The sequence below is a fragment of the Vanessa tameamea genome, chromosome 4, assembly GCF_037043105.1.
Source record: "Vanessa tameamea isolate UH-Manoa-2023 chromosome 4, ilVanTame1 primary haplotype, whole genome shotgun sequence".
NCBI lineage: Eukaryota > Metazoa > Arthropoda > Insecta > Lepidoptera > Nymphalidae > Vanessa > Vanessa tameamea.
In genome coordinates this window covers 3,316,314-3,342,694 of record NC_087312.1, presented here as the reverse complement: position 1 = coordinate 3,342,694, position 26,381 = coordinate 3,316,314, and the positions used below count along the sequence as shown (strand labels likewise).

The 26,381-nt window shown below is 31.0% G+C and overlaps 1 protein-coding gene across 2 annotated transcripts in view; it reads left to right on the top strand.

Annotated features, from left to right (window-relative positions):
- LOC113394408 (homeobox protein aristaless-like) overlaps positions 1–24,555 on the top strand; it is an 85,869-nt gene extending 61,314 nt beyond the window's left edge. Inside the window, exons 1-5 of one of the 2 annotated variants that reach the window (XM_026631714.2) lie at positions 11,225–11,329; positions 14,567–14,840; positions 17,618–17,663; positions 22,804–22,997; positions 23,148–24,555. In XM_026631714.2, the coding sequence (XP_026487499.2) occupies positions 11,314–11,329; positions 14,567–14,840; positions 17,618–17,663; positions 22,804–22,997; positions 23,148–23,472 (855 nt within the window). In that variant the 5' untranslated portion in view covers positions 11,225–11,313 and the 3' untranslated portion in view covers positions 23,473–24,555. Of the gene's footprint in view, positions 1–11,224; positions 11,330–14,566; positions 14,841–17,617; positions 17,664–22,803; positions 22,998–23,147 lie in introns of those variants that run through there. The other variant, XM_026631713.2, reaches the window with a different exon arrangement.
- The last annotated feature ends 1,826 nt before the right edge of the window (positions 24,556–26,381 follow it).

Here is a 26,381-nt window from a genome sequence, read left to right as displayed (position 1 = left end):
CAATAACTAGAATGTATAGCCAAATATCTTTGCTCGTCACGAACTGTACAAAAACGACATAACAAAAAAAATTGCAAACTGTCAACACGACGAATTTGAGGGTTGCATTAATTATACTGCAGCGAATACACATTAACTTATCAAATACATCTATAATTGCATTGTGAAAGTTTCCCGGTGCATTTCGTACGTAATTGTATGTAACGTGAGATAATAACATTAAAAAGAGATTATGTTGAATTAATCTTTTTTTTATTTTTTATCTGTTTTTTTTTAATGAAATCATTTGAATCTCCCGTTTGTTTTTTTTTTTTTGGGATCGATCTAATTCGTTACTAAACATGTTCTCTATTTAAGAAAAACAGTAATCTTAGTTTTCGATAAATTAGAATTAAATGTTACTTACATATAATATATGATAATATATTTTACGACTTTAGTTTAATCAAAATAATATATATCTTGATTTATTTAATAACTTGTTTCCGGACGAATAGCTTTTGTAATTGTGCGTATTTCTAGAGTTGCCAGGTCGTTGCTCATCCCATCGTTTGTCTAATGAATGTACATTTTAATTTAATTTTTTCATTTTAATATTCCTTATTGATCTATGATGAATACTTTGTAATGTATTTCTTCAAAAGTAATACTTTCGAATAAAGTGTCGTTTCAAATAAATTGGTAATTACAAACTTCGAAAAGAACGCAATAAAACTTTACGCCACAAAAAGTCACAAAAGATTACGTTATTTGATTAGACCTAATTACATTCTGACCGTAATTAACTCGCACATATCATTCCCTTTGTTTTATTACAAACAATGCAATATTATATTTGCATTCGCCGAACTTAATTTCATTCAAATATCAGTCTTATCTCGTTGGTTTAAGAGTTTATAGATCTTGAATCGGTAGCGAATCTCGTCTCGTAGTAGATGTCTTAGGTCGAGATAACTTGTCGTGTTATTAAGGCATAATTTACGATGTAAATTATAGCGATTTGTTAATTTTATACTCTGTTGTATTATACGACGACGGCTCATTTATGTTTCAATTTTATTTTTTTTAATCTATTTCTTATTGGAAACGTGTCTTCGGATCAATTGCTGATTTGTTTATTGTTTAAAAATAATAAACTTGTACGTAATTATTTAAATATTCCTTCGAATTCATTAGAATTTATTCTTTTGTTTATGAAAACGAAAGATAGTACTTATTTTAACTTTATAATCTCACAATGACATTACAAGTAATTTTCATATTTGCTGTGGTTATTAGCCGTACCGTACAAATAAGGAAAAACTATGATTTCTGGGAGAGGGGAATTTTTTACTGCTTCAATAATTACTAATAATAGTCTTAATATAAAAATGAGTACGCGGGTTTCATTCGCACGAGGAAATTACTTATTATTAATAATTAAAACTTGACTCTAACAACAAGAGAAACAAAAGACATAAAGCAAAAATGTTACTTTTTTTTTTTTATTATAGACCGAATCTTAAAAAAAAGGTTCTATAATCAGTATATTTTATATTGTTTTCTTGGCATATATGGCCTAGCCTACTTATTCTAAGTTAACTTATATTTACACTAGCTTCGCTAGCGTGTACATTCGGGTTATTGGTAACGAGAAATCAAGTGTTAGTTATCCTTTGTGCTAAGTCACAATACGAGTACAAGCTACTTTTATTTTAAATTTAATCCAAATCCGTCCAGCCTCTTTGGAGTGATTCAGTAGTAACTGTTAAAAAAACATCGAAGCACATTACTAAATACAAGTAGAGAGAGAAAAACTAAATACAAGATTATATTAATGATTACAATGCGACGAGTGGAAACGACGGCGACGTGCAATAGATACTGAGTATCTCGCCGGTTCTTCTCGGAATCTACTTCACGAACCGGTGGTAGCTTGACTTTTAATTCAACACAGCGTCATGACGATTCATTTGTGCTTTTGTGAGCCTATTTGAATAAAGAATATTTTGATTTTTGACAACTTATGGTAACAAACAAACCGGAACTCGACAATACTAAGTATTACTGTTAGGTGGCCGAATAGGTACCTCATGGGTGAGTGGTACCTATTCAAAGGGATTTGCTACCACCAAGCAATTGGTAATAAACAACATTTTGGTGTATCGATCAGTGATATTATTTAAGGGCTAGCTGTGCCCGCGACTCCGTGTGTTTTTGAATTTACAAAAAACAAAACAACAAACAAAAAAGTTATTGTTATTAATTCTGTATTAGGCAGCTTTTATGCTATTAAGGCACCCGAAGTGACGGCGGAGTGGTGGCATGCGCGAGGGCTGCGTACCGCGCGCATGTCACCACTCCGCTGGACTGGACAGTATTTGGACATTGCTGCTTTGATCATTACATAGTATAAAACAAAGACGACTACCGATGTCTGTCCCTTAGTATGCTTAGATCTTTAAAATTACACAACGGATTTTGATGCGATTTTTTTTAATAGATAGATTAATCCAAAGAAATGTTTATACATATGTATAATACATGCACAATATAATAGTGAAACAGTGATAATTTTAGAGGTTTCTAAAGTGATGTCGTAAAGAAACACATTTTTTGCACTTACGCTTACTTTGCGCAAACGCTGGCTGAACCCGACGAGATAGATCAAAATAATGTACTTCAGTATTGTATACCTTAAAAAGGTCTACGATGGTATATGTCTATCTCTTACGGATAAGCCACAATAATCATTTTTTATCCTTTACTTTTTACGAGAAAATAAATAATGGCTTAATTTCGAAGTGATTTTAAGCAATACAGCATTAATCCTTTTCCAATTAAGTACCTTAAATACACAGTGAATTGAATATACATCAATATAGCACTTTGTATTACATACATACAGCATGTAATTTAAATGAATATTTTTGAAGATATTACAGATTTAAAACGTAGGGACACAGCGGTTTGTATTGTCTTATGACAGAAAAACTGTGAACGTTGTAAGACATTCTGTAGTAAATTTAGTTTCAGCATTGCACCCGTGCGAAGCCGGGGTAGGTCGCTAGTTATATATAATTCTTAAATAAAAGTAGTCTAATTTACTCCGTATTACATCAGCTATCTGCCAGTGAAAGTCCCGTCAAAATCTGTCCAGCCGTTCCAGAGATTAGCCGGAACACAGAGACAGACAGACAAAAATTGTAAAAAATGTTATTTAAGTATATGTACCGTGTATACATACATATGCATTTAGTAAGAAGCGGTTATTTTAATATTACAAACAGACACTCCAATTTTATTATATGTATAGATAAGCAGAACCCAGCATTGCGTTGCGATCAAATACATGTTTCTTTTCTTCGAAATGTTGATATACGATTCACGGGTAACTTTGAAGGTATTGCGCCACAACACGCAAGTATCAACAGTGTCAACTTAATTGGATGTATGCCAAAGTGACGTATACCGAACAAATAAGATCATATAATTTACAACTGATTAATTGATATATAAAATACATTCCATCACAAGTTATGTCTGTATCAAATCAATCAGATAAATGGTACAGAAACGTATCTATATACTAATTATATACAGAGGTAAAATTTGTTTGTATGTACCCCGACATATCGTAATAATCGCAATATCCAGAACTAATGATCAAATACTAAAAACAAATCACTTTTAGAACACTGTTCCTGAGCGCTATTGGGTGTAAATTATATTTAATAAATGTCACCCGTGCGAAGCCGGGGCAGGTCGCTAGTGCAGGATAAACTTCAAATCCACACTCGATTACTTACATCCACATTACAGCTACTCGAATGTATGGCTTCTGATTTATAGTCACTAACTCACTATCCCATACGACGCTCGCGGTTCATCGTGGTTCATGACAAATGCATATGTAGCCTTTTTATGTATATAAAAAAACACGAACCGACATCAACTAAAATGTGCTTTATGGAATTACACGTTGGTTTTGTTAAGAATCAATATAATATTGTACTTAAGTTTTTCAAGGTCAAATTAATTAAAATCACAAAATTGAATCCCGAGGAATCCCAACGCGTAACGATTTTTTAATACTAATATATAGTATATAATAATAGAGAGCCGAGATACTGGATATATAATACACCAATCTTGATCGATGATTGCGGGTTCAAACCCGGGCAAGCAATACCGAATTTTGTGTTCCATGAAAATTTACCAAACGTAAATCAATCAACCCGCTATAGAGCAGAGTGATAGAATGACCTCTAAACCTTTTCCTTATGAGGAAAAGGAGACCTTAGCCCAGTAGCGGGACATTTCCCGTTACTGTTTATAATAACATGCCAAAGTACTGACTTATATTACGTTTTTAATCGTAAGACGCGTATAGGTTATACGGTATCACCTGGAGACACCTACTGGATTGCATGCACTTTTATTTTTGTATTATTATTAATAAATGTACATGTACATATTTTATTAAATGCACGTTTATTAAACTAGCAGTGAATTCATACGAACTAAATTAGCAGACATATATTTATATTTTAAGAAAAAAATATTTTCTTTAAGTTGATTCCCTTTAAGTAGATCTTTAAGACTTTCGTCAGCAAATTTTACTTGATGTATACAAAATTTGATATAGAAAATTACATTTTAATACTAATCGAATTTTTACGATGATATAAAACAATGATATTTAAATTGAGCCTAATGTTGGAGCTGGATAAAAGTACCAGACTGAGTTTATTATGTCAAAGAAGGAAGATATCAAGAGCAATGCAATGTTACATGAACATTTAAAAATGAAACGTTTTTGATAGAAATTTAACATATATTTCATGCTTACGAAAGACGAACTTTCTCGTTCATACGAACTGAAGATTTAAATCAATACACTAGCGTGTTACTAATAAGGCGAAATATGTGGGACACTATAAATCTCATCTTATTTATATTTCACTAGCAACTTACTAAAATAAGCCATTCAATTAACAGTCTAGCCTTTTTACTAAGCAGCGCCACTCAAACACAATATCATTCAGCCAATAGATCTTCCGTTCATAGAAGGAGGTAATTTGTTTTAGACTCCAATTTAAAGTCTAATAAAACTACTTGACTGCGACATACATACGATATGGAATCCTTAAACGTTATCATAATTTTGAAGAATATTATCGTTGAATAAAAAAAACCGAAACTATGAGTGGATAGAAATCTTGATCAAAGGGTGACAGTTCAGTCCAATCCTAAACATAACATAAACATAACATAAACAGCCTGTAAATTTCCCACTGCTGGGCTAAGGCCTCCTCTCCCTTTGAGGAGAAGGTATGGAGCATATTCCACCACGCTGCTCCAATGCGGGTTGGTGGAATACACATGTGGCAGAATTTCGTTGAAATTAGACACATGCAGGTTTCCTCACGATGTTTTCCTTCACCGCCGAGCACGAGATGAATTATAAACACAAATTAAGCACATGAAAATTCAGTGGTGCCTGCCTGGGTTTGAACCCGAAATCATCGGTTAAGATGCACGCGTTCTAACCACTGGGCCATCTCGGCTCATTTCAATCTTAAGCCAGACAAAATTAAACTGACCATTCACGTGTGTTTATGTTCTTAATGCAACCCGTGGTAAAAGTAAATTTGAGGGAACCTGCCTGTCCACGTTACTATCTAACAAGCAATCGAGAAACCACCGTGGTTGAATCTTTGCCCAGCGTCATGGAACGCGTACAGTTTGTAAATTACAGAACTAGTTCATTGGTAATTACACTGGCTCATTCCTTTCAAAACGTAACACGACAATACTAAGTACTGCTGCTTGTACGAAATGTGACATCGTAATATTCAAATTTGCGAGAAAAGTCACTGTTATACAAAAATTACATATGGTCGACTATTTTTGCCTTATCAGACGTTTAAAAGGAAAACGAAACGATACGATATCAAAAAGTAACACGCCTTCGCGATAAATTAAAATTCGCCTGTAACAACAGACGGATGAGCGATTTTACATAACAGATTAAAAAAAAATCGTTTTCTGTCAAACAATGTGAAAAATTTATAAAAAATTATCTTATCATATTATTTCTTTAAAAAACTAAAGTATTATATATGAATACTAGCTGTTACCCGCGGCTTTGCCCGCGTAGAATATGAATATATTTACAAATTAACTTAAAATGTTACGTTAATGTAATACCTCTTTGTATACCACATTGGTGTGCATTTCAACCCTTAGGGTAGAATATCCAGAAACGCTTAAATGCGAATCAACTCATATTTCATCGGTAGCCCAAAAATAAAATTTCGACCTTCTAACTTCAAAATTACAGACTTCCAGACAAACCTGAATACGAAATGTTAACAGCTATTTTGCCCTTTAGGCCTAAAATATCAAGAAACGCTTAAATACGTATCTACTCATTTTTAATCAGTAGCTCAAAAATAAAGTTTCATGCTTCTAACTTCAAAAATGACGGTCTTCCAAACTATCCTATATACAAAATGTCAAACTCTATTTCTCCCCTTTGGCGTAAAATATCCAGAAACGCTTAAATACGTATCAAATCATTTTTAATCGGTAGCCCAAAAATAAAGTTTCATGTTTCTAACTTAAAAAATTCCATACGAATGTTCAACCCCTATTTTACCCATTTAGGGGTAGAATATCCAAAATTCCCTCCCGAGTGGGTGTCATGATATGTTATTTTATAAATGTACAGCCTAAAATATAAGTTTTATGCTTCTAGGTCTAAAAATTCTAAACATGACAATACTTTCAACAACTTACAATCTTTCATCCCCCTTTTCAACCCTTTACAGCACTTTTTTCCAAATAAAAAGCCTATGTCCTTTCTCAGGCTCTGGACTATTTGTGTACCAAATTTCATTTAAATCGGTCCTGTAGTTTTGGCGTGAAAGCGAGACAGACAGACAGACCAAGTTACTTTCGCATTTATAATATTAGTATGGAAGAATGGATTGTTATTTCAATCGCTAGAGAGCTCGGATAATAACCGGGTCCGATCGCTGCTAAATTCAAAGTGCAACAGGGAGAACCGCGTCCTCCGACGCGTCGATAGCACGCTCCCGCCGTCCCGGCCGGCCGCTACCACTGCAATATAGATAAATATGTCCCTTCACAGCATGTTATTTAAATGAATATTTTCGGAGATATTACAGATTTAAAACGCAGTCTAAAGACTGAAAAACTGTGAACGTTGTAAGTTACTTACTCTCTCTCGCTCGTAATGGATCGTACAGTACGTTATTAATATGTGTGTACTCTTTAAATATAATCGTTACATACAATGGCTGCGTAAAAATTTCTGACATTCGTCTAAAGAATAGCTCTACAGCGGACTTCGACAGATGCATATCTCGAAGCGATTGCTATCGTCTATCTCTCAATCATGGTCACGTGACGTATCGAATTACACGTCGATGCATTTTGATATTCTTAAAAATAGACTTCTATATATATAAAACAAATTAGTTTCAACTTATTGTTCCAGTAGATCTTAATTATCTCACAAGGATCTTAATTATGGTTGAGATAAAACAGTATAAAGTATTATTTTTGATAATGATGTTGTTTAGACTTAGCAGTGCAATTTTGTAAGAATTCACTTCAACTCGCTCTTCAAATGTTGACAACCGACTTACACTGACACGTCACTTTGACACGTGTATCCTATTAATTTCATAATTATTACATTCAGTGTCGTGTACCCGATTCTGACATTTCACGCTCGCGTTCTACTGTGAGTTCTGTTTCTTCTTGCAGAGTACCTCTACAGCTCTACTCTCTACTATAAAAATTGTCTCCCACGAATCAATTTTTCAATCCATACTTATTTTCCTTAATGGCGTTTTTTTGAGTAAAAAATCATCATAAAAATTTCGTCATAATTACACTTAATTATAATATATCCAGTCAATGGAACATGAATCATTAAGTAACATATTAATTGATTAGTCACGTCTCTATCTACAAATGAATCATGGGCGATTCATGAAACACTTGTATATTTAGTTCTGTAATTAATCATAACGAGGTAAAGAATTTTGTATGAGGAAAACTGCATTTATTATTAAAAACTTGCAATTTCCGGCACGTGTTACAAAACCACATTATATTTTTTTTTTGTTATTTAAATAGTGATATTACTCTCCCTGTGAAACCGTTCCACAAGTACCAAGAATATGTATATATATTTAGCATATTATTATGAAATTAAAAAAGAAAGTTGCTGCAAAATAAAAATAATATTTTTTAAAAACGAAATATTGTAGAAGTCATAAAATAATAGCAGTAGCTTTACATCGAATAAAATTCTTTAACATGTTACTATTACTATTTAAAAGAATTTTCAATAAATTATATATATATATATTATTTTTAATAGTTTTAATCCTATAAATCTTACTCCATTACGTTATTAGTCTGAGTAATTGGATTTCTAATTATATTAAAAATGTATTTCTGTCTTGACGCAACCAGAAATGTATCGATTTGTTTTATCTTAATCGTAATAACAGGAAATTCTTAACGATTTACAGCCTTGTTTTAATAGAATAAAGATTACAATCTGTGTTTATACACGTTCCAGCTAAAGTCCAAAATTGCTGAATTCACAAATACTATCGTTTTTGCAAAATAACCACAGGACAATGCCTGTTTCGAAATTTAAATATAGTTTCATGAAATTTATTTAAATTTCATGAAATTCAACATATACTACTTTTTTGTTCATTACCAGGATAAAACTATGTTGAGGCCCTCTAGACAATCTTAGTCTCCCCTCTCCCTTAAGTAGAAAAACACTTACTTTAACTTTTATTTGTCCATTTAAAAACAAATATAAATTAATTAATAACTAAAACAAAATATTGAAAGCTTCAACTTCCACCAACATAGATTATTTTCTCATTGGTTACAGCGAGTACTCCACCAGCGTAACCCACCCAGACCATTGTGTCTTGCACCCTAACGGTGCCCTTAATACACTAGTATTATTATTAATTAGTTGTACTTCAAATATCATATTGATATTAGAAATTACCTACATATGTAATTTTCTTTTCATTAAGAGGACAGTCCTTGCGGAACGCCTAAATAGCGCTTACTATTTTTGAAATATCTTAAAACTGGAGCATTGATTATGGATGAAAAAAGACATTCAGTATCTTAATAGATAGATCTCAAGTTTCACCGCGTGATATTTATAAAATTTGTATTAATAACTCAGTAAATTCATCGTCAACATCACTCCAAACACTGAAATCGACCTTTTCTATTAGCGTTTTTTAAGCTATTTAGCTGCTAGTTTATACATGTATTTTTGGTTAAATGGGGACACAAAAGTGTAAATAATAAGTTCACCGTGTTAAATTTCTATTATATCACATAATATTATAGTAATTTTTATTTAAATATTGCTTACTTTTTGGCATTCGTCGTCCATACATTTTAGTATGGAGAAAATAATTTGACGGTTTTGACTTATTATTCGACATCGCTGTCAATAAATTTTCAGTCCCTCCCCAGAGCCCAAGGTGAGAGCACGTCAATTTTTATTTCGAGCCGACTCTTATAATTTCGCAAAACGTCTACGCACACATAGACAAGTTAGCATAAGGGTGGGGCGCGAGTGTCGTGGGACACAATTGTTAATTTTTATGTTGCGGAGCTGAGTCTTCCTGTCAGGGACGATAAATGAGGACTCCACTGAAGTTTGGAATCCAATGCTATAAAAAAAAACCGTAGTATTGGCTACATCAAGACGGCCACTATTTATAGATATATTATAATTTTGCTTTCTAAAATTTGGTAGGGTAAAAACTACACATTTTGTTTTTTGAGTATTCAAAACTAAATTATTTACTGTAAACCAATCGTGTATCTGTGATAATGCACCGTTCACATCGTCATAGTCAGTTTTTTCCTGTCTACCTTAAAAATCAGTGAAGTATCGTCAGCAAACAACATTATATCACAAATACCTTTAACATAGAAAGGAAGATCATTTATATATACTAGAAATAGAAAGGGACCCAAAATTGATCCTTGTGGAACACTCATTTATAACGTAGATCCAGAAAACTTAATGCCATTATTGAAAACTTGCTGGACTCTTTGACTTAAATATGAAGCAATGAGATCAAGAGCTTTACCTTTAATACCGTAGTATTTGAGCTTATAAAGAAGCGTCTCGTGTTCTACACAATCAAATGCTTTAGACAAATCACAGAATACTCCAATAGCATTCTGTGATTTTTGTCAAGCATCGTAAATATGTTTAAGAAGTGCTATTCTCGCATCAGTTGTCGAGCGACCTCTTGTAAAACCGAATTGCTCACTATGAAAAATAGTATTTGTACCGAAATGGACGAGAAGTTGATTTAAAATATTTATTTCGAATATTTTACTTAAAAATAGAGTATTAAAAAAAATTATATTTAACTCCGTTATTTATATTTATAAAATTTAAGAAGTGATTATTTAATGTGTCTTTACTTTAATTTAATTCGGTATATCTACTAACCTTAAAATATCAAGAAAATAATTATTATTATTTAGTTAGACGAAAGCAGTTGAAACAATAAAAATCATAATGAATATTTGGCATCTTAATGCACTCTGACCGCACCCTATGCTAACAAATAATTTATAATTGCGTTTGCGAGTGACAACCTTATAGCTAATACATTACTCGTAATTAAATGTATTTTTATAAATTCTACGTTATGAACGCGCAATGAAAATTTAATTTATTCGTTGCACCGAAAACAAGCAACTAATTATCTCCGGGGATGCGTACGATACACTGCACAATGCAACTGTATTATTGAAAAGTACCTATGTGTGTGTTCTAAAATTAATTCCCACGCTTACAAACTACGCTCTTAAATGTCATACATTTGATTTACCCTAGATAAATTAATTATCGTAATAAAATTAAAACGCGATAAAAATTAATTTATCGATTCAACCATTAATTACATTAATTAAAAAGAAAAACAAAACGCCTTATCAAATATCGATTTCTGTGTCTCCGTCGATTAAATCATCGGATGTGACGGATTATGAAAGTATTCCATCAAAATAACTAAAATTATCATAATATACATTACTTACATCATCAGTGCAAATACTATACATGGAAAATGATAGACACGATAAAAAAAAATCGGCTATGAAAGACATTACATTATCAATAACGTTATCTCGTAATTAGGATTTGTGAATGAAATTCGTAACGTTCATTCTTGAACGAACGATTGACTGAGCAAGACCGTTTTGTGCATATAGAGGGAAATGGGAATTATTCGTCGTGAGTATTTGTAATTATAATTTCGTTTAAGAGATAGATCGTTAATTTTATCTTGTTTGTTTTAATTTCATAATTTATTGCGGTTATTTATTTATGAAATTAAATTAAATTATATTATTGTTGTATTGTTTGGAAATTATGTCAACGTACTATACTAACATAGTATTATATAGTATATGTAATATTTCGTTTCCAATTGAAAATGCCTCGATATAATTTGCAATATAAAATCTAGGTCTTGTTAGGTAGAGCTCCGTACTTTATAAATAGAAACGGTTCGAAACATTTGCAAATTCACTTTATTAGATGTATCCTATTCAATATAAATCTTTACAGTTATTTTAATCCAGGCCTATCCATATGACATCCTTAAAATTTAGAATAATGACAACTAATTGTGTTGCCAATATTCAAAATTGGAACAACACGAATGGCGTATTTAAATTGATTAAAGTATAATCTTTATTGCAGTCTACGTACGAATTAAATGAATACGCGCAACAAACTCAAGATCACGAACAATAGAATTATTGAACAAAACACATAAATAAATCCCGTAGGTAACACGTTAATGGGATGTTAAATGAAAAAACAATGTAATTGCCTTTACGTAACCTTCTATTGACTCAGTTTATTTCCATTTTAATTTAACAAAGACAATAGGAAGATAATAATATGATTTATAGCTAATTAATTCCTAATATAACTGGACTTTTACGTACATTCTATTACAGTCGAGTCTAGTACAGCCATACTTATTATCTTAATGTAAATAAGTTCTTAGCTCATACTAACTACATTATGATGCAAATTTACAATACTTTTTTGTGTTACGGCTTGACGGGTGAGTGAGTCAGTGTAACTACAGGCACAAGGGGCATACCTATCTTAGTTCCCAAGGTTGGGCGACGATGCGAACGCTCGTTAAACATTCTTGCAGTGGCAATGTTTATTGATGGTGACTACTAACCATCAATGGTAATAATTAAACGAATGAACATAAGTGACTTAGACATTTAAAATATAATTTTTATAAAACGTTTATTTTTTATAAGGGAAAATTTTATTTAAAAGTTTACTATAGTAAATTCTTATCTTCAAATATAAAAAAATCAGTGTAAACCGGCCCTTATATTCTAGAAGTCGACGTGTAATGGCGGACCAATTACGACAACACTATAATAAGAGCGTAATTAAGTTAATGGCATTAATTCATAAACGTCGATTGATTACGAGACAGAGGTCGTGGCTTGTTGCAGTTTTATGAATTAGTACAGAAAACTTTGTACATAACCGAAATTATACATATAATAATTCATAAGGAACTACCTAGATATATATATTTTTGAAGATTCGTTAATACGGCAGCCACGTCAGTGTATATAGAATGAATATAGAGCCTTACAGGAAAACCGTGAAACAAAGTTAATTACAGTATACGTTCGTTTAAAAAAAAATATCGTGAGTGGAAAGGAAGAAGAGCTGAAGCACCAAAATTTTGCTTTTCGAAAATGAGGCTTAAAGTGTTTACTTTAAATCACATTTCACGAAAGTATCATTTGGGCATATTATCATATGACGATGATATCGTGCTCTTGTTCGTTATATATCACGGTTGCCATTCTCAACTAAAAGCAAACGGCGCAAATAATATAGTTATAGTCTTTGTATTCTAACACATGTGCGTCTCCCTCACTCCGACAGGAACGGAAAGAGTTCAGGCTAGGCCTCCCACTCTAAGTGCTCTCTGAGGCACGGTAGTATAAGTATTTCCAACTTAACATCGAGATTTGTAGGTTTATAAGCTCGACACTAGACAAGGCTGATAGAATCTTATTACATATACATAACAGTACAAAAAATATATATATATTAATTCAAAATATATGCCTATTGTAAACCGAAGCGTATATGACAAAATTATAGCTTATTTTAATCAGGTTTATATGTCCATAAAAATATTTTACACACATATTTTGTTACATAAATTAAAATAAAAATTAAAATATATCAATGAAACTAAATTTTAGTATGCAAACATTTTGTAAACTTTTTAGTAATTACACTTCGTGCAAAGAAACACGCAAATTATATTATTAACACAAATTAAAACCAAATCGATCCTAATAATTGGCTGTTTATCACTTAATTGGGCAACGAGCCGTGTTTAACCTTTTAATTCGTCATTTAATTTTAGGATTCAGTTATATAAAAGGTAAATGTAAGAATGTCATAGCTCGGAATGTAAATTCCCGCTAGTGACGCGTCTTTTTGTTAAAACGTCAAACGAACTGTCATTATCATTTATTATTTATTGCCATATCAACAGATTGGTAATTCGATTATGATTTTGTATTTGATTTTTAGTTTCGAGCCCTCCATCTTCCTTTTGTTATATAACGTGAGATCTATAATATATACCCTATAAGTATTAAAATCGTTATTAAACTTCACTTACTTGTACCGAAAGCAAAATCTTAATTTAAAGTCAGTATGTCTTGTGTACTGGGATGATGTTCCAAATGCTGGAACGTTCTGGAACGTTTTTGGACTTCCAATTGCTTCGAATAATTTTCCTTAAACGTCATTCATTTATTTGTTTTTGTAAATAAATTAACAATTCTGAAAGATTTATAGGTGATCCTATATACATATGGATGTTAATACGTGAATACAGAATATTGATTATATTTTATTAGTATTTAAAAACTAACCTTACTCCTATAAATTACAGATATGCACAAAACAATTCTAAGAACTCGTTAAAAAAATATGCGATTACCGGCTACACTAAATTAGCACAATCTTATAATCACATCTTATGTAGATCGCTCTTATTTCGTTTAATAATTGCATAATTAATTCATATTTATATGTTTTTTTTAATTACGTTTTTAAATTGTTTTAGCAAGTCTACAATTAATTCATAAAATAACCAAGATGTGGTTTTATTTTCGAGAACTCTAAACGTTAGATTATTTTCTATCTTAATTTTTTCAGACATTACTAAGGCGTGGAATCGTTGATTTCTGTTTGTGATCGAACAAATTTTTTATTTGCTACTATTAGATTCATTAAATTAGAATATAAAACGAATAAACTTTAATATGCACCCTTGACCTGCTTTCAGAGAGAATATTAACCACAGATTGATTAAAAAGAGATCATAAAAAACCTCTTGAATAAATACAGTATAAAACAATAACTTCACACTTAACTTGCTAATTTTATTCACAGATTATTATCACCAAGATTCCTATCAGAAGTACACCAGCATGGGAGTGTCCGAGCCCCCAAAGGACGACTCGCCGAGGACCACGCCAGAACTCTCTCGGGCCGACCAATCACCAGCATCGGAACGACCACCCCCAGGATCTGCAGACAGTGATGAAGCGGATGACTTCGCACCTAAGAGAAAGCAGAGGCGATATAGGACCACGTTTACAAGTTTCCAGCTGGAAGAATTAGAGAAAGCCTTTTCGAGGACGCATTATCCTGACGTTTTTACCAGGTTAGTGATATTTGTGTTTGAGTTTTTAATATTGAATATCCTCTAACTAATGGTTAGCTGAAAGAGAACACTTATTTTGTGATAAGTTTTGATATCTTTACTTTCCACAAATACAAACATAGTCGGCTCACTGACCAAAACACGTGGATCTTTACAAAATCGCCAATAAATTTTGTCATTAATTTGTTTCGATGCATCTTGATGATGAAGGAAAATATCGTGAGAAAGCCTGCATGTGACTGATAATGGTCTGCCAGATATGAGGTACCTCACAGGAGGTCTTATTCGAGGAATTATTCGAATGCAATTTAATTACGATTTTTATCAACTTTATTTATGAATGTTTTTTATAAAAAGGTTTCAAACCGAAACAAGCACCAATGAATTTTCATGTGATTTATTTGTGAAAAAATTGATATGTATATGTATTCACCAAATCACATTCGAGCAGCGTAGTGAAAGAAGTTGCATGTCTTCTCGTCATCAGAGAAGAGGCTTAGCCTAGAAGTGGGACATTTAAAGACTATTACTAAACTTAATTTACCAAAAATACAATTTATGGCGGTTAAGCTTTTCTTCCTTTCCACTGACCCAAAATTTATTATTTTCTGTCGGTATGTCGGTTTATTGAATTTAAACATACAAAATTGCAATGACTTTTAGCAGAATCCAACTATTAAGAAATGAAATTCAGACATTAAAAAGGTTTTAATGAATAAAATCATAAATATATTTTTTAACTAATTTTATGGCAAATAAAATAAAATTTATAATAATCACTTCGATAATTATTTCGATAATTAAATTAATTAAAATATACTTAAGAAGATTAAATGACTTCTGTAGTTATAATGATAAGGTACAAAAAAAAATACCAAAAATCATACGAAACCACTGAACCGGTTTAAACAAGTTTAAGTTGGTGTTAAATATAGTTAATATGGTTATAGTTGGTTTAGTTGCTTTTGGCACTAGCGTATTTTTGGATTTTTTTAATGTGATGAAATAATAAAAAAATTACTATGACGAAGTACATTATTATATAATATTGATGATAAAAAATATATTTGTACTAATTTTTAATAATTAAAGATATGACACAATATACATCAATTTTATATCGAAATCTTGATCAGATCGCAAAATAAAATACGTGCTGCTGTGCGGGTACTACCCGATCATTACATATTCTAAGGTAGAATTTCTACCGCCTATCGACAATACTTAGTATTACTGAATTTCGGTGCACCAGTGTAACTACAGGCACAAAGGACATAACATCTTTGTTCCCAAAGTTCATGACGCGTTGGCAATGTAACGAATGGTTAATATTTCTTACAATGCCAACGACTACGCACAGTTTTAACCAATTACTATCATGTGTCAATTAATCCATTTGCCATCTGATTCCAGCAAAATATATAAAATTACTTAAGCTTCTAGGGTGGATCCTGAAAATTATATGAACCCTCCAACTGTAACTGTAAATATCCAACTGCTGGGCCTAAAGCCTTCTTTCCGCTTTCGACCACGCTGCTCTAGATCGAATCAATGAATACAGATATGTAACTTTTATTCGAAACATGTAAGTGTTTAGTAACACTAATGTCCTTTAACTCGGAACATGAAAATTCAGTGGAGCCCGAGTTTCAAACCGTAAATTAAAATTTTAACTAAAAATTGAAGAGTCATAACTTCTAGGCCATCTGGGCTAAGATTAATGTACATTTATATAAATAATCTTTTTAAAATTTTCTTTAATGATTTTTTTTTTAAATTAAAGGTAACGTTATATAAGTTATAAATAAATACATTTATGACGGTATTTATCTATAAATGAATTAACGGACATGTTTATCTATAAATGAATTGAATGAAAGCGGCAACGGTTATCTAGTTAACGTATCTTTTATCTTCGATAATAACATTATTAAATGAAATTTATTAATTTAAATATACTTTAAATTATAATAGGATATTAATGATAACATTTCCTGCTTTAGATAATGCGATGTTTTTTATTTTACTTATTACGTCTCTGTTTTTTATATATCTTTACTAATATATCTATTTTGGGTAAACGTGTCTGTTGTCTATCGTAATCGTAGGAATTACTACTACTAGTTACGATACTGAAACAGTTATACTTAGATTTGCATATTACATGCGAATGGCTCTGCTATATTTTGCACTATGAACAGTTATTGATCAATATAACTTTATTTAAAAAACTGTTCCTCGACAGTTCCGATAACAAATTAGCCGATATTCAAAACGTCACGGTTTCGCAAATCCAAAATGAATATCACAGATTATCTATACTTCTATACAGCTATATCTATACTAATATTATAAATGTGAAAGTAACTCTGTCTGTCTGTCTGTCGCTTTCACTACGAACCACTGAACAGAATTTGATGAAATTTGGTATGAAGCAAACTTGAACTCCAAGGAAGGACATAGGCTATTTTTTTGCCTAACACGTGACAACGAACCCCTAAACATCTCTTAACAAACAATATAAAACATAATATAACAGTACAATATGAAAAGATAGACCTTAGGTATCCTCAAGTTGCTAGTATGTCTTAATTTATTCAGTTAATTTATACTGTAACATAAGTACATGAAAATATATAATAAGGAAAATATAAAAAAAGGATGACTTACGTCTTCCAAGATATTGTATCTAAGATGTTTTTCTGTTGCGTAGTCATAGATAATAAAAAATAAAAACAAATATATATTATCTATAATTATTAATTAATTTGTTTCAGAGAGGAGTTAGCAATGAAAATCGGATTAACAGAAGCAAGAATACAGGTATTATAAACGAATTCAAATATTCCTATCACGTCATACAGAATTCCGAGTAATTTTCCTAATTACCAAACATAGCTTGCAGCGCTTTGATTACAGTGATTAATCGAGTTCGATGAAGTTAAAGAGCACTTAGATTTGCTAAATTGCACCTGAGCGTGTTTATTGTTTTTTTTTTTTTTTCATTAATTGCGTGTGTGAATGTCTTGATATATTTAGGGTTCGAATGTAAGGAAAAAATAATATAGATATCATAATAATCTTTGTAATGTCGAAAAAACTTTTTACTAAATGCATATGCATAGCCATAAAATTGTTAACGAAATATCGGTAATCGGAATATCCGAAAAAACAATGACTTGAGACCAGGTCGCGGATATCATAAATTGGTAATTAATTTGAGTTAAAAGATTTTTTTGAAAATTTTACTCAGAAATATCCGGAAAACCGTCACATGCTCATAAACATTTCAGTGGCGTTGTAGTAAAATGACCTATATCAAAATATATTTTATTATTTTCACATAAACAAAATTATTATTTTTAAATGATTTGACTAATGGCAAAATTTTGTATACGTTTCAATCAAAATTGTACTTTGGTCCTATTGGCACTAGGCCACAGATTTAAAAACAGCAGGTTTAACGGCGTTCCATACCGTTTTATTTATTAAACGGTATGGAACGAAAGCCCAGACGGATTACAACTTTACTTTCTGCTAGACATTTAAATTAGATTATTTCTATTATAAAATAACACACACATATATATGAAGTCAGCTTACCTGGAACAGAAAATAATGGATATTTCACGGACACATTCGTTTCTAATATTGAAAAGTGATGCGATGCTATGCGCTTTTTTATACAATAATTTAACGCACATGCGGTATCTATCTATCGATATATAAATATATATTTGTGTGTATATACGACATATAACCTTCTTCGACACAAACATGCTACCAAAATAATTCTTCTTTAGAACTTAATTCAACAAAACGTTTCGAAAATAAAAATAAAACGTAACTATTCCATAATCATGTACGACTTTAAAACTTTAAAAGTCACTTGTTAATTTGTATTTGAGACGTTTATTTCTCTGAGGCAATTATCAGAATACAAATTAGGTATGTACCGATAAAGCAATCCACCAATACGATGCCGATACTATTTTCGTACAACTTAATTAAATACGATACGACAATATTTATCTTAATGTTTATCTTTAATGAAGGATACCTTTTAAGAATAAAGGTAACTTCTCAACTTGGTTTCTTTTCAATAGTCATGTAAGAGACTGTTAAATTAATTACGCATTAAATGTTCTCAGTTGAAGTTTTTAAATACAATTTTGGCTTTAATTGGCTAGATATTCGTGGCTATTGTACGTTATAACTTTATTATATGTTAAACGAAATACATTAAAATTTGATGATTTGAGTGAAATTTTCTTTAACATTTCGATTTACGTATAAATAAAATGAAAAAATACAGTATCGACACATTCGTTTCTTGATTAATACAAACAAAGTAGTATTATTATAGAAACTTAATCTGTACATCGTATTATGTTGTCCAAAAACCCTAATATAAAGGAAGAGAGAACGAAGTAACTTTGATAAAATTTGATTTTAAAAAAAGCAGACTATTTTTATTAAAAAAAAAGTGAAATATTATATACAAGGAACACATTATTGTGGTTACAAATTTATAAACATATAATAATAATAATATTTATTGTAAAACAATAATCTATGTAACATAAACATAATTCATTTGTTTTCAAAAAGTTTCATTTGTTTATAAAAACATTTTTGTTTTTACATTTTTATATATATATATACTCGTACTTACAGTTCATAATTAATAAGTTTAACTGAAAATCACGAGACGACATAATTTCATCGGATATTTCTTTATTCCACCTAAACATACTAAATAAACATATTTCATAGACATTTCAACAACATTAAAAAACTACAATATTCATAAAATTAAACGGCCTTTTTTAATTTAATCTAATAAACCATCCTATATATATTTTCAACATTTCGATGGCAAGAATCAGAACTTCCCGCCAGAAGTACGTCAGCGAGATAAGACAAATTATCCCATATTAAGAGGCATTTAACGAACAATTACCTTGAGTTACCAGTGCGGGAGCAACCTTACGATTTACGAATAACTCAGCTCCCATCTGTTAATAATGACTCCGCATTTTTCCCCTTGGCCCTCGTTTATGAAACGGTTTTGTAAACTTGAGTAATTTGATAATGGACTAAATATAACTTATGCATAACCTCACATAAATACATAATTCCAGAGTATCGGATACAACATGGAAAAGGTGCTAGCATTCCTGCTGACATTCCATTCAAATAATGGTTTTGCAGTTAGTTTAATTTTAAGTAGTATTCTCGTATTTTAATAATTGATATATTTTTTTATATGTAATACTTCTATTCAACAATATTGTTGGCAATATAATGGCACGGGAAATCGGACACAGAGTACAAGAACAAAACCAACAGTTTGATTTGTTTGGGGCTTTTATCCATGTCGGGGCTTGCAGCCTTATAAATTACCCACTAAACCAACGAAGGTCTTAAATGTAAAGATTTGTAATTTACTTTTCTCCCAAGCTTTTTGGCCGGCTTAAACGGCTTGAAATATGTACCATCTAGCAACCGCTAGTGTTAATCCCAATTTTATATTGAGTTCGTGCATGCTTGCTACAAACATTCATAGCAACGTCATCATACTCATTTATTCCATGGTAACAATAATTTTGCTAAAAATGTTTATTTCAATTGCCTGAATTGGTGAGACTTATTTTTGTATTACTTCAAATATAAAGCGATATCAATGGAATAAGATTAGATCGTCCATATCTGAAATAACAAACCACATGCTTTAAAAATGATATAATTTATTCATACTGTAACATTTTATTGCTGTCGACGATATCGAGTTTAGTGAGAACTAATAGAAATAAAAATAGTGATTATCGTATCACTAATTACTATAAATAACATTCCTTATAGTTGCCATGCAAATGACAGATTCTGTCTAAATATCACCAACTCAGCACATAATCACCTACATTTTATTTTCTCTATTTAAAAATAGCGGATTCAACTATTTAGGTGTATGATTAAAAATAATTTCTACGCCTCAGTAAAATCGTATTGTTCCAAAGCACCACTGACCAAATAAAAACACTATAATAAACTTTGACCGTTTCATAACGTCAGCCATTTCAAAAGGTTCAAGATTATCATATTAACATGATGCTTATGGGTCAACAATTCTGCCAGCTATTTTGACGGGTTTAATAAAAATCTTATCAGTTTCAGTAATTACGTCAGCAACTCTCATACAATTTAATCCGCACCTGGATTCGCCGACGACTTTTTCCACGTCAATAGTCAGCATTCTTACTACATGCTCACCTCCAATTACAACGTATAAATTCAAAATCTCCATCATATAGAAGCACGTTTACAATACGAGTATAAATTTAATGAAAGCATTAACGTCATTATAAATTGAACTTTATAATTCAATATTTAAGAGCGATATTGACTTGTCACTGTTATATTTAAAATGCATATGGTATTTCTTGTTTCACACAGTATTCGCTAACCAAAACGACATTTGCTGAAATGCAACGTTTTTTTATCGAAGTGGATTTATCATAAGTGAATTAATTTAAATTACCACAAAAATATCTGTTTACATAATGATCAGAACTCTTCTCCATTTGGACTTCATAAATATTTAATGTTGAAATATTGGACCAATATGGCGAATAAATCAATCAATAAGTATAATTTTTTTATCTGCCTTCAAGGTTGACGGGTCGAACATGTTTTTTGTGAGTTTTGGTTTAGTTTGCAAAAATACTGTATCAATCTCGGTATTAAGCTAAGGCTGCGTTCTGGATTAAAACAATAGAATTAATATTCATTTTTAAATAATTCATGATGACCGAAAATAAACAGATGGTGTTGCAAGAAAGGATGGACATTTCAAAGGTTATCAGAAAAACAGATTAAATATAACAGAAACACAGTCGAATAATAAAGGAACAGATAATTATTGCATCGAGTGGTGACAAGAACGTCACTAGCTATTTGATTCACTGGGCGAAAAATTATCCAACCCTATAATCATTGAGCAATTACACAAAAAGTTAAAGTTTTAAACATTTTTTGTACCTCTACGCTTAGAATCAAATATTCCGAATTCCGATTACAAACGGCACAAAGATACAATTTAATTTAAGAATCGAATATAATTTTGGTGATAATTTTATTGCCATACGAAAAAATGTTTAATTTTATTAATCAACTACAATTCATGACAGTTACGTGCATTCAATTAGTACAATTTCGTCATTAAAATCGCCATACATAAAAAAATATTAATTAAAAAAGTTTATTACTGTTTAAAAAAAAAAATAACGATAATTAAACTGTGATGTCTTGTTAGTGCCATCTCTCATTGTTAGAACTCTGGACGTGTAAACAAACTACCTTAACCAAAAATACTAAGAATAAACATTTTAAAATTACCGTGTAATGGAAACTAATATGACAATTAGTATAATCATTGTTATATGCATAAATTTAAGTCCCCATTTTTTAAAACAGTACAAAAAGTATGACACTATTGATAATAATTATATTCAATATATAATTTTAAATTATATAATTTTAAAAATTAATAATATGAAGAATAATGTATCTTATAAATATTCAGATAGTTGATGTTGAAGAAGTGTTTACAAAAATACTGTTTTATTTAACATAGAGCCCCTACGGGGGCACTAAAACATTATCATTAATAATTGTCATTCGCCAAGTTACTAATTGCTAAAATTTGTTTTATAACATAAAAAATGGACTTAGTCGTCGTCGACAGCAGATTTGAAATCACTAAAAACTTTGATTAGACCATACACTGATGCAAATCAGTCCCCGGGGGGTGCTATATGATGAAAGTTAGATAAAATTTTATCAATATTTTTTTGCTATATCTTTTGAGAAATATAAATAATCCATTATTAGTAATAAGTATTGCTAAATTATACTTTCAATTGGATCGTTAACCTGAATTAAAATTTGTTTTTTGTTACAGGTTTGGTTCCAAAACCGACGTGCTAAATGGCGTAAGCAAGAGAAGGTCGGACCGCAGGCTCACCCGTACAATCCTTACTTGGGAGGAGGAGGTGCACCTCCACCATCAGTCGTAGCCTCCATGCCTAATCCCTTCACACAACTTGGCTTTGGCTTCAGAAAGCCATTTGATGCAAATGCTTTAGCATCTTTTAGGTAAGATATTAGAACTAAAATAAAAAAAAAAATTGATTTCAAAAAAATATTATGACTATAATAATAATAAGATTTTTATAATAAAGTTTATATTATTTTAAAATAACTATAAATCATTATTCATATTAAGAAAAAAATATTGTTCCATAGATACGGCAGTTCCCCGGTTCTTGGCGCTCAGTACCTCGGAGCACCGTTATCTCGACCCCCACTCTTCACCGGACCGATATATTCAACAACAACACCACCATTTCACTCTCTACTAGCTGGACTAGCGGCCCCTCCACGACAGTCTCCTGATCCTCCATCCGTATCGCCTCCTATATCTCCAGGAAGCGAGTCTCCTCCCAGTCAGCAAGGACCTGAAGTGGAACGAAGGAGTTCCAGCATTGCCGCATTGCGAATGGCAGCGAGAGAACACGAGCTCAGGTTGGAGATGCTAAGACAACGACACCATACGGATCTGATTAGTTGAGCTTGGTTAGTGTCGTGATAGACAATGGTGAATAATATTGTTTAAAATATAGACAAATACGATTTAAATTGTAAGGTCTCCAAATTGAAATTGCCTTCATCTAAGACTTGAATATAGATCAAGACAATTACACAAGAGTTTAGGACTTTAGCGATTATATCTTTGCTTATTTTAGTAATGTACAGTTAAACGATCCATCATGCTTTAAATTGAAACATTTATGATAAAGGCAGTTTCAATTGTCGCTGAAAGCGTGAAGATGTATGAAGCGATTACAATTACCTACCTATGTATTATTACGTAATTATTTTATATTAGGTAATGTAAATTAAGTATATAATTATTGCTACTTGATCCGTCCAGTTATGCCTTATTGTTATTTATTATAATTAGGTACCTATAAAGTATTTCTATTTTATTTTCTAAGGGATTCGTTTTGTACAAAGATTTTAGTAAGTTAATTTACGAAATGGTTGTTTTATTTTCACGATAATGAATAGACAATAAAGATTTCATTATTGAATTTTACGAATGCACTTCTATTGTTTTGAATAATTGATGTATATTATTAATCGCAACGAATTTTCAAATAAATTAAGTCCTACTGACAGATTTCGGACGTGTCCAACAAAGCGCGACATATTACATGGCACAAATGTGTGAGCAAATACAAGTATACTATGTAGTCCCTCACTCCAGACCTGGGGTTGCTACTGAATATTTTGCTCCGGCAGCCTGAAGTCTGGAAGTTGGAAGTGTTTTTGTAGGAACTCTCTCACTTGTGGAGAAATGCCGTTCTATAAAATTATGAGAATGATGGAATAGAGAATATACATGTAATTGCACACACACTCGGACAGTGTAATGTCTCGTAGTTGGCTGTTCTCTGTTGAAAATGCCGACCATGATGGAAATCGCACAGAAGGACATCATATTCATATTAATAACACTAATATCACCAAAGAAGCAAATTTTTAACAAGCTTGGTCTGATGTTTTCATTGTACTTCTGTACAAAAATGGTAAATAATTTCGAAATAAAGAATTATAATATGGGTTCCATGAAATAAATGGTTTACAGTGATTGGGTTATTTTTTTTTATTTTTCCTCATTTTTGGATTGTTTTTCACATAAATGTTCAACACTTTAATATCATTGATATTAAGTAAATATTGTACAAAAACTTACTTACGACTAAACAACAGCTAATAAACCTGTCGTTTCCTTTACTATATTTCGGTTACAACTTTATTCTATGGATGTTATATATAAGTCAGATGGTGACCAATATTTTTTTTTATGTTACCTAATAATAATCAAAAATGAAATTGATAGATGGATAGACAAAAAATTTGATAGGAATATTACGTATTAGTAAAAGATAGTAAAATTGTCTATCGCCAAATCGCATTCTCTTTGATTAAATTAAAATTAATTTTATTTACAAAGAGAACACAAATTATGTACACATAAATTATATAAAACCAACAATTAAATCCATAAAGAAATTTGTAGTAAAGAAAATTACTCTCAACTAGACTTAAACATGAATAAGTTACGTAATTAAAAACAAGCATTATGAATCACAAACAATATGAACAAATTATAAAAGAAATTTATCGTACGAAATTGTATTTTTTAACAGCACAAAAATGTCTGCAAAGTGTCAGCTCAATCTGTTGAGTGCAACCAATTAAAAATTCAGTTGCAAGACCCGACTATACTACAGGAGTTAAATAAAAGTTTGTATAAAAAAACAAAACCATTAAATACCAATTTTCAACAGGCGTTCAGCATCAATCACGAAGGTACGAGACGTCAGTTGCCTCGGAGCTCGACTAACCGTTGCTCAATCCATCATCGATCGAAACAATACCGAGTTTGAATGACACTCATTAATAAGGAAATCGAGACTAATTAAAACGTAATCCAATAAGAAATTCAATTATGAAGCTCCGTGGGAAGAGAGCGTAGGCTGATGAATTGAAAAGAGCTATTAATCTAAAATTCAATTATAATGTTGCTTTTAACTTACGATAATTTAGTAGTTGAATAATTTAAACATGAACTCTCAGTTTGTTATACTATTTGGATGAATTGAGCAATGATTTGTTTAAAATACATTTTAATTAATAAGAAGAATATTTCATTTAAATAGGGGTAATTATACGACAAAAAATAGGAGTCTATTGGTATTTTGTAACATAAATGTTATTAAACAAACCGAGTTGCTAAAAAAAAAAAATATTTTTTTAATAAAGACAGCCTAAATTTCATTGAATTGTAAAGGAAAAAATTTACTCGACAACATATTTTCGTTGAACAAATCGAATCAAAATATTGGTCATTCGAGTAGGCTCACAAAAGCACTTATTGCTTCGTCTTCTTACAGCATTTACTTAAATTTAAAACTAACAGCGACATCTAATCCGAAAAGAACCTACAAGATACTCAATATTTACTCTTTTTTTTTACGTCAATCAAGTACAAGTTTTATATATATATCCTGCCTGGAAATCAATAAATACTTAGTCCAAGCTTTTTAGGCATTAATATATACTTGAATTGGGTAAAATGCCTTACTTTTCAGTATTTTAAGCAAGAGATTTAAATTTATAAAAAGGCAAAGTTAAAAATGATTGTGGACTCTTATAAAAGAAACGAATACTGTGCCCAATGAAGGATGTATTTATTAACTTTGAGAAATCGGAAACTAAGTGTTACAAGATAATCTGTACTCCTCGTGTTTATACAAAGATTGACAAAATTTCTTAAAAAAAATCTATATACATAATATTGTTTTAAACATATTGTAATTAAATTGTAAATATATATATTAGTACTAAGCTTGAAGTAGCACATTTTGTATATTAATTACAATCAACCTTACTTTGAGTTTTACGTTCGTA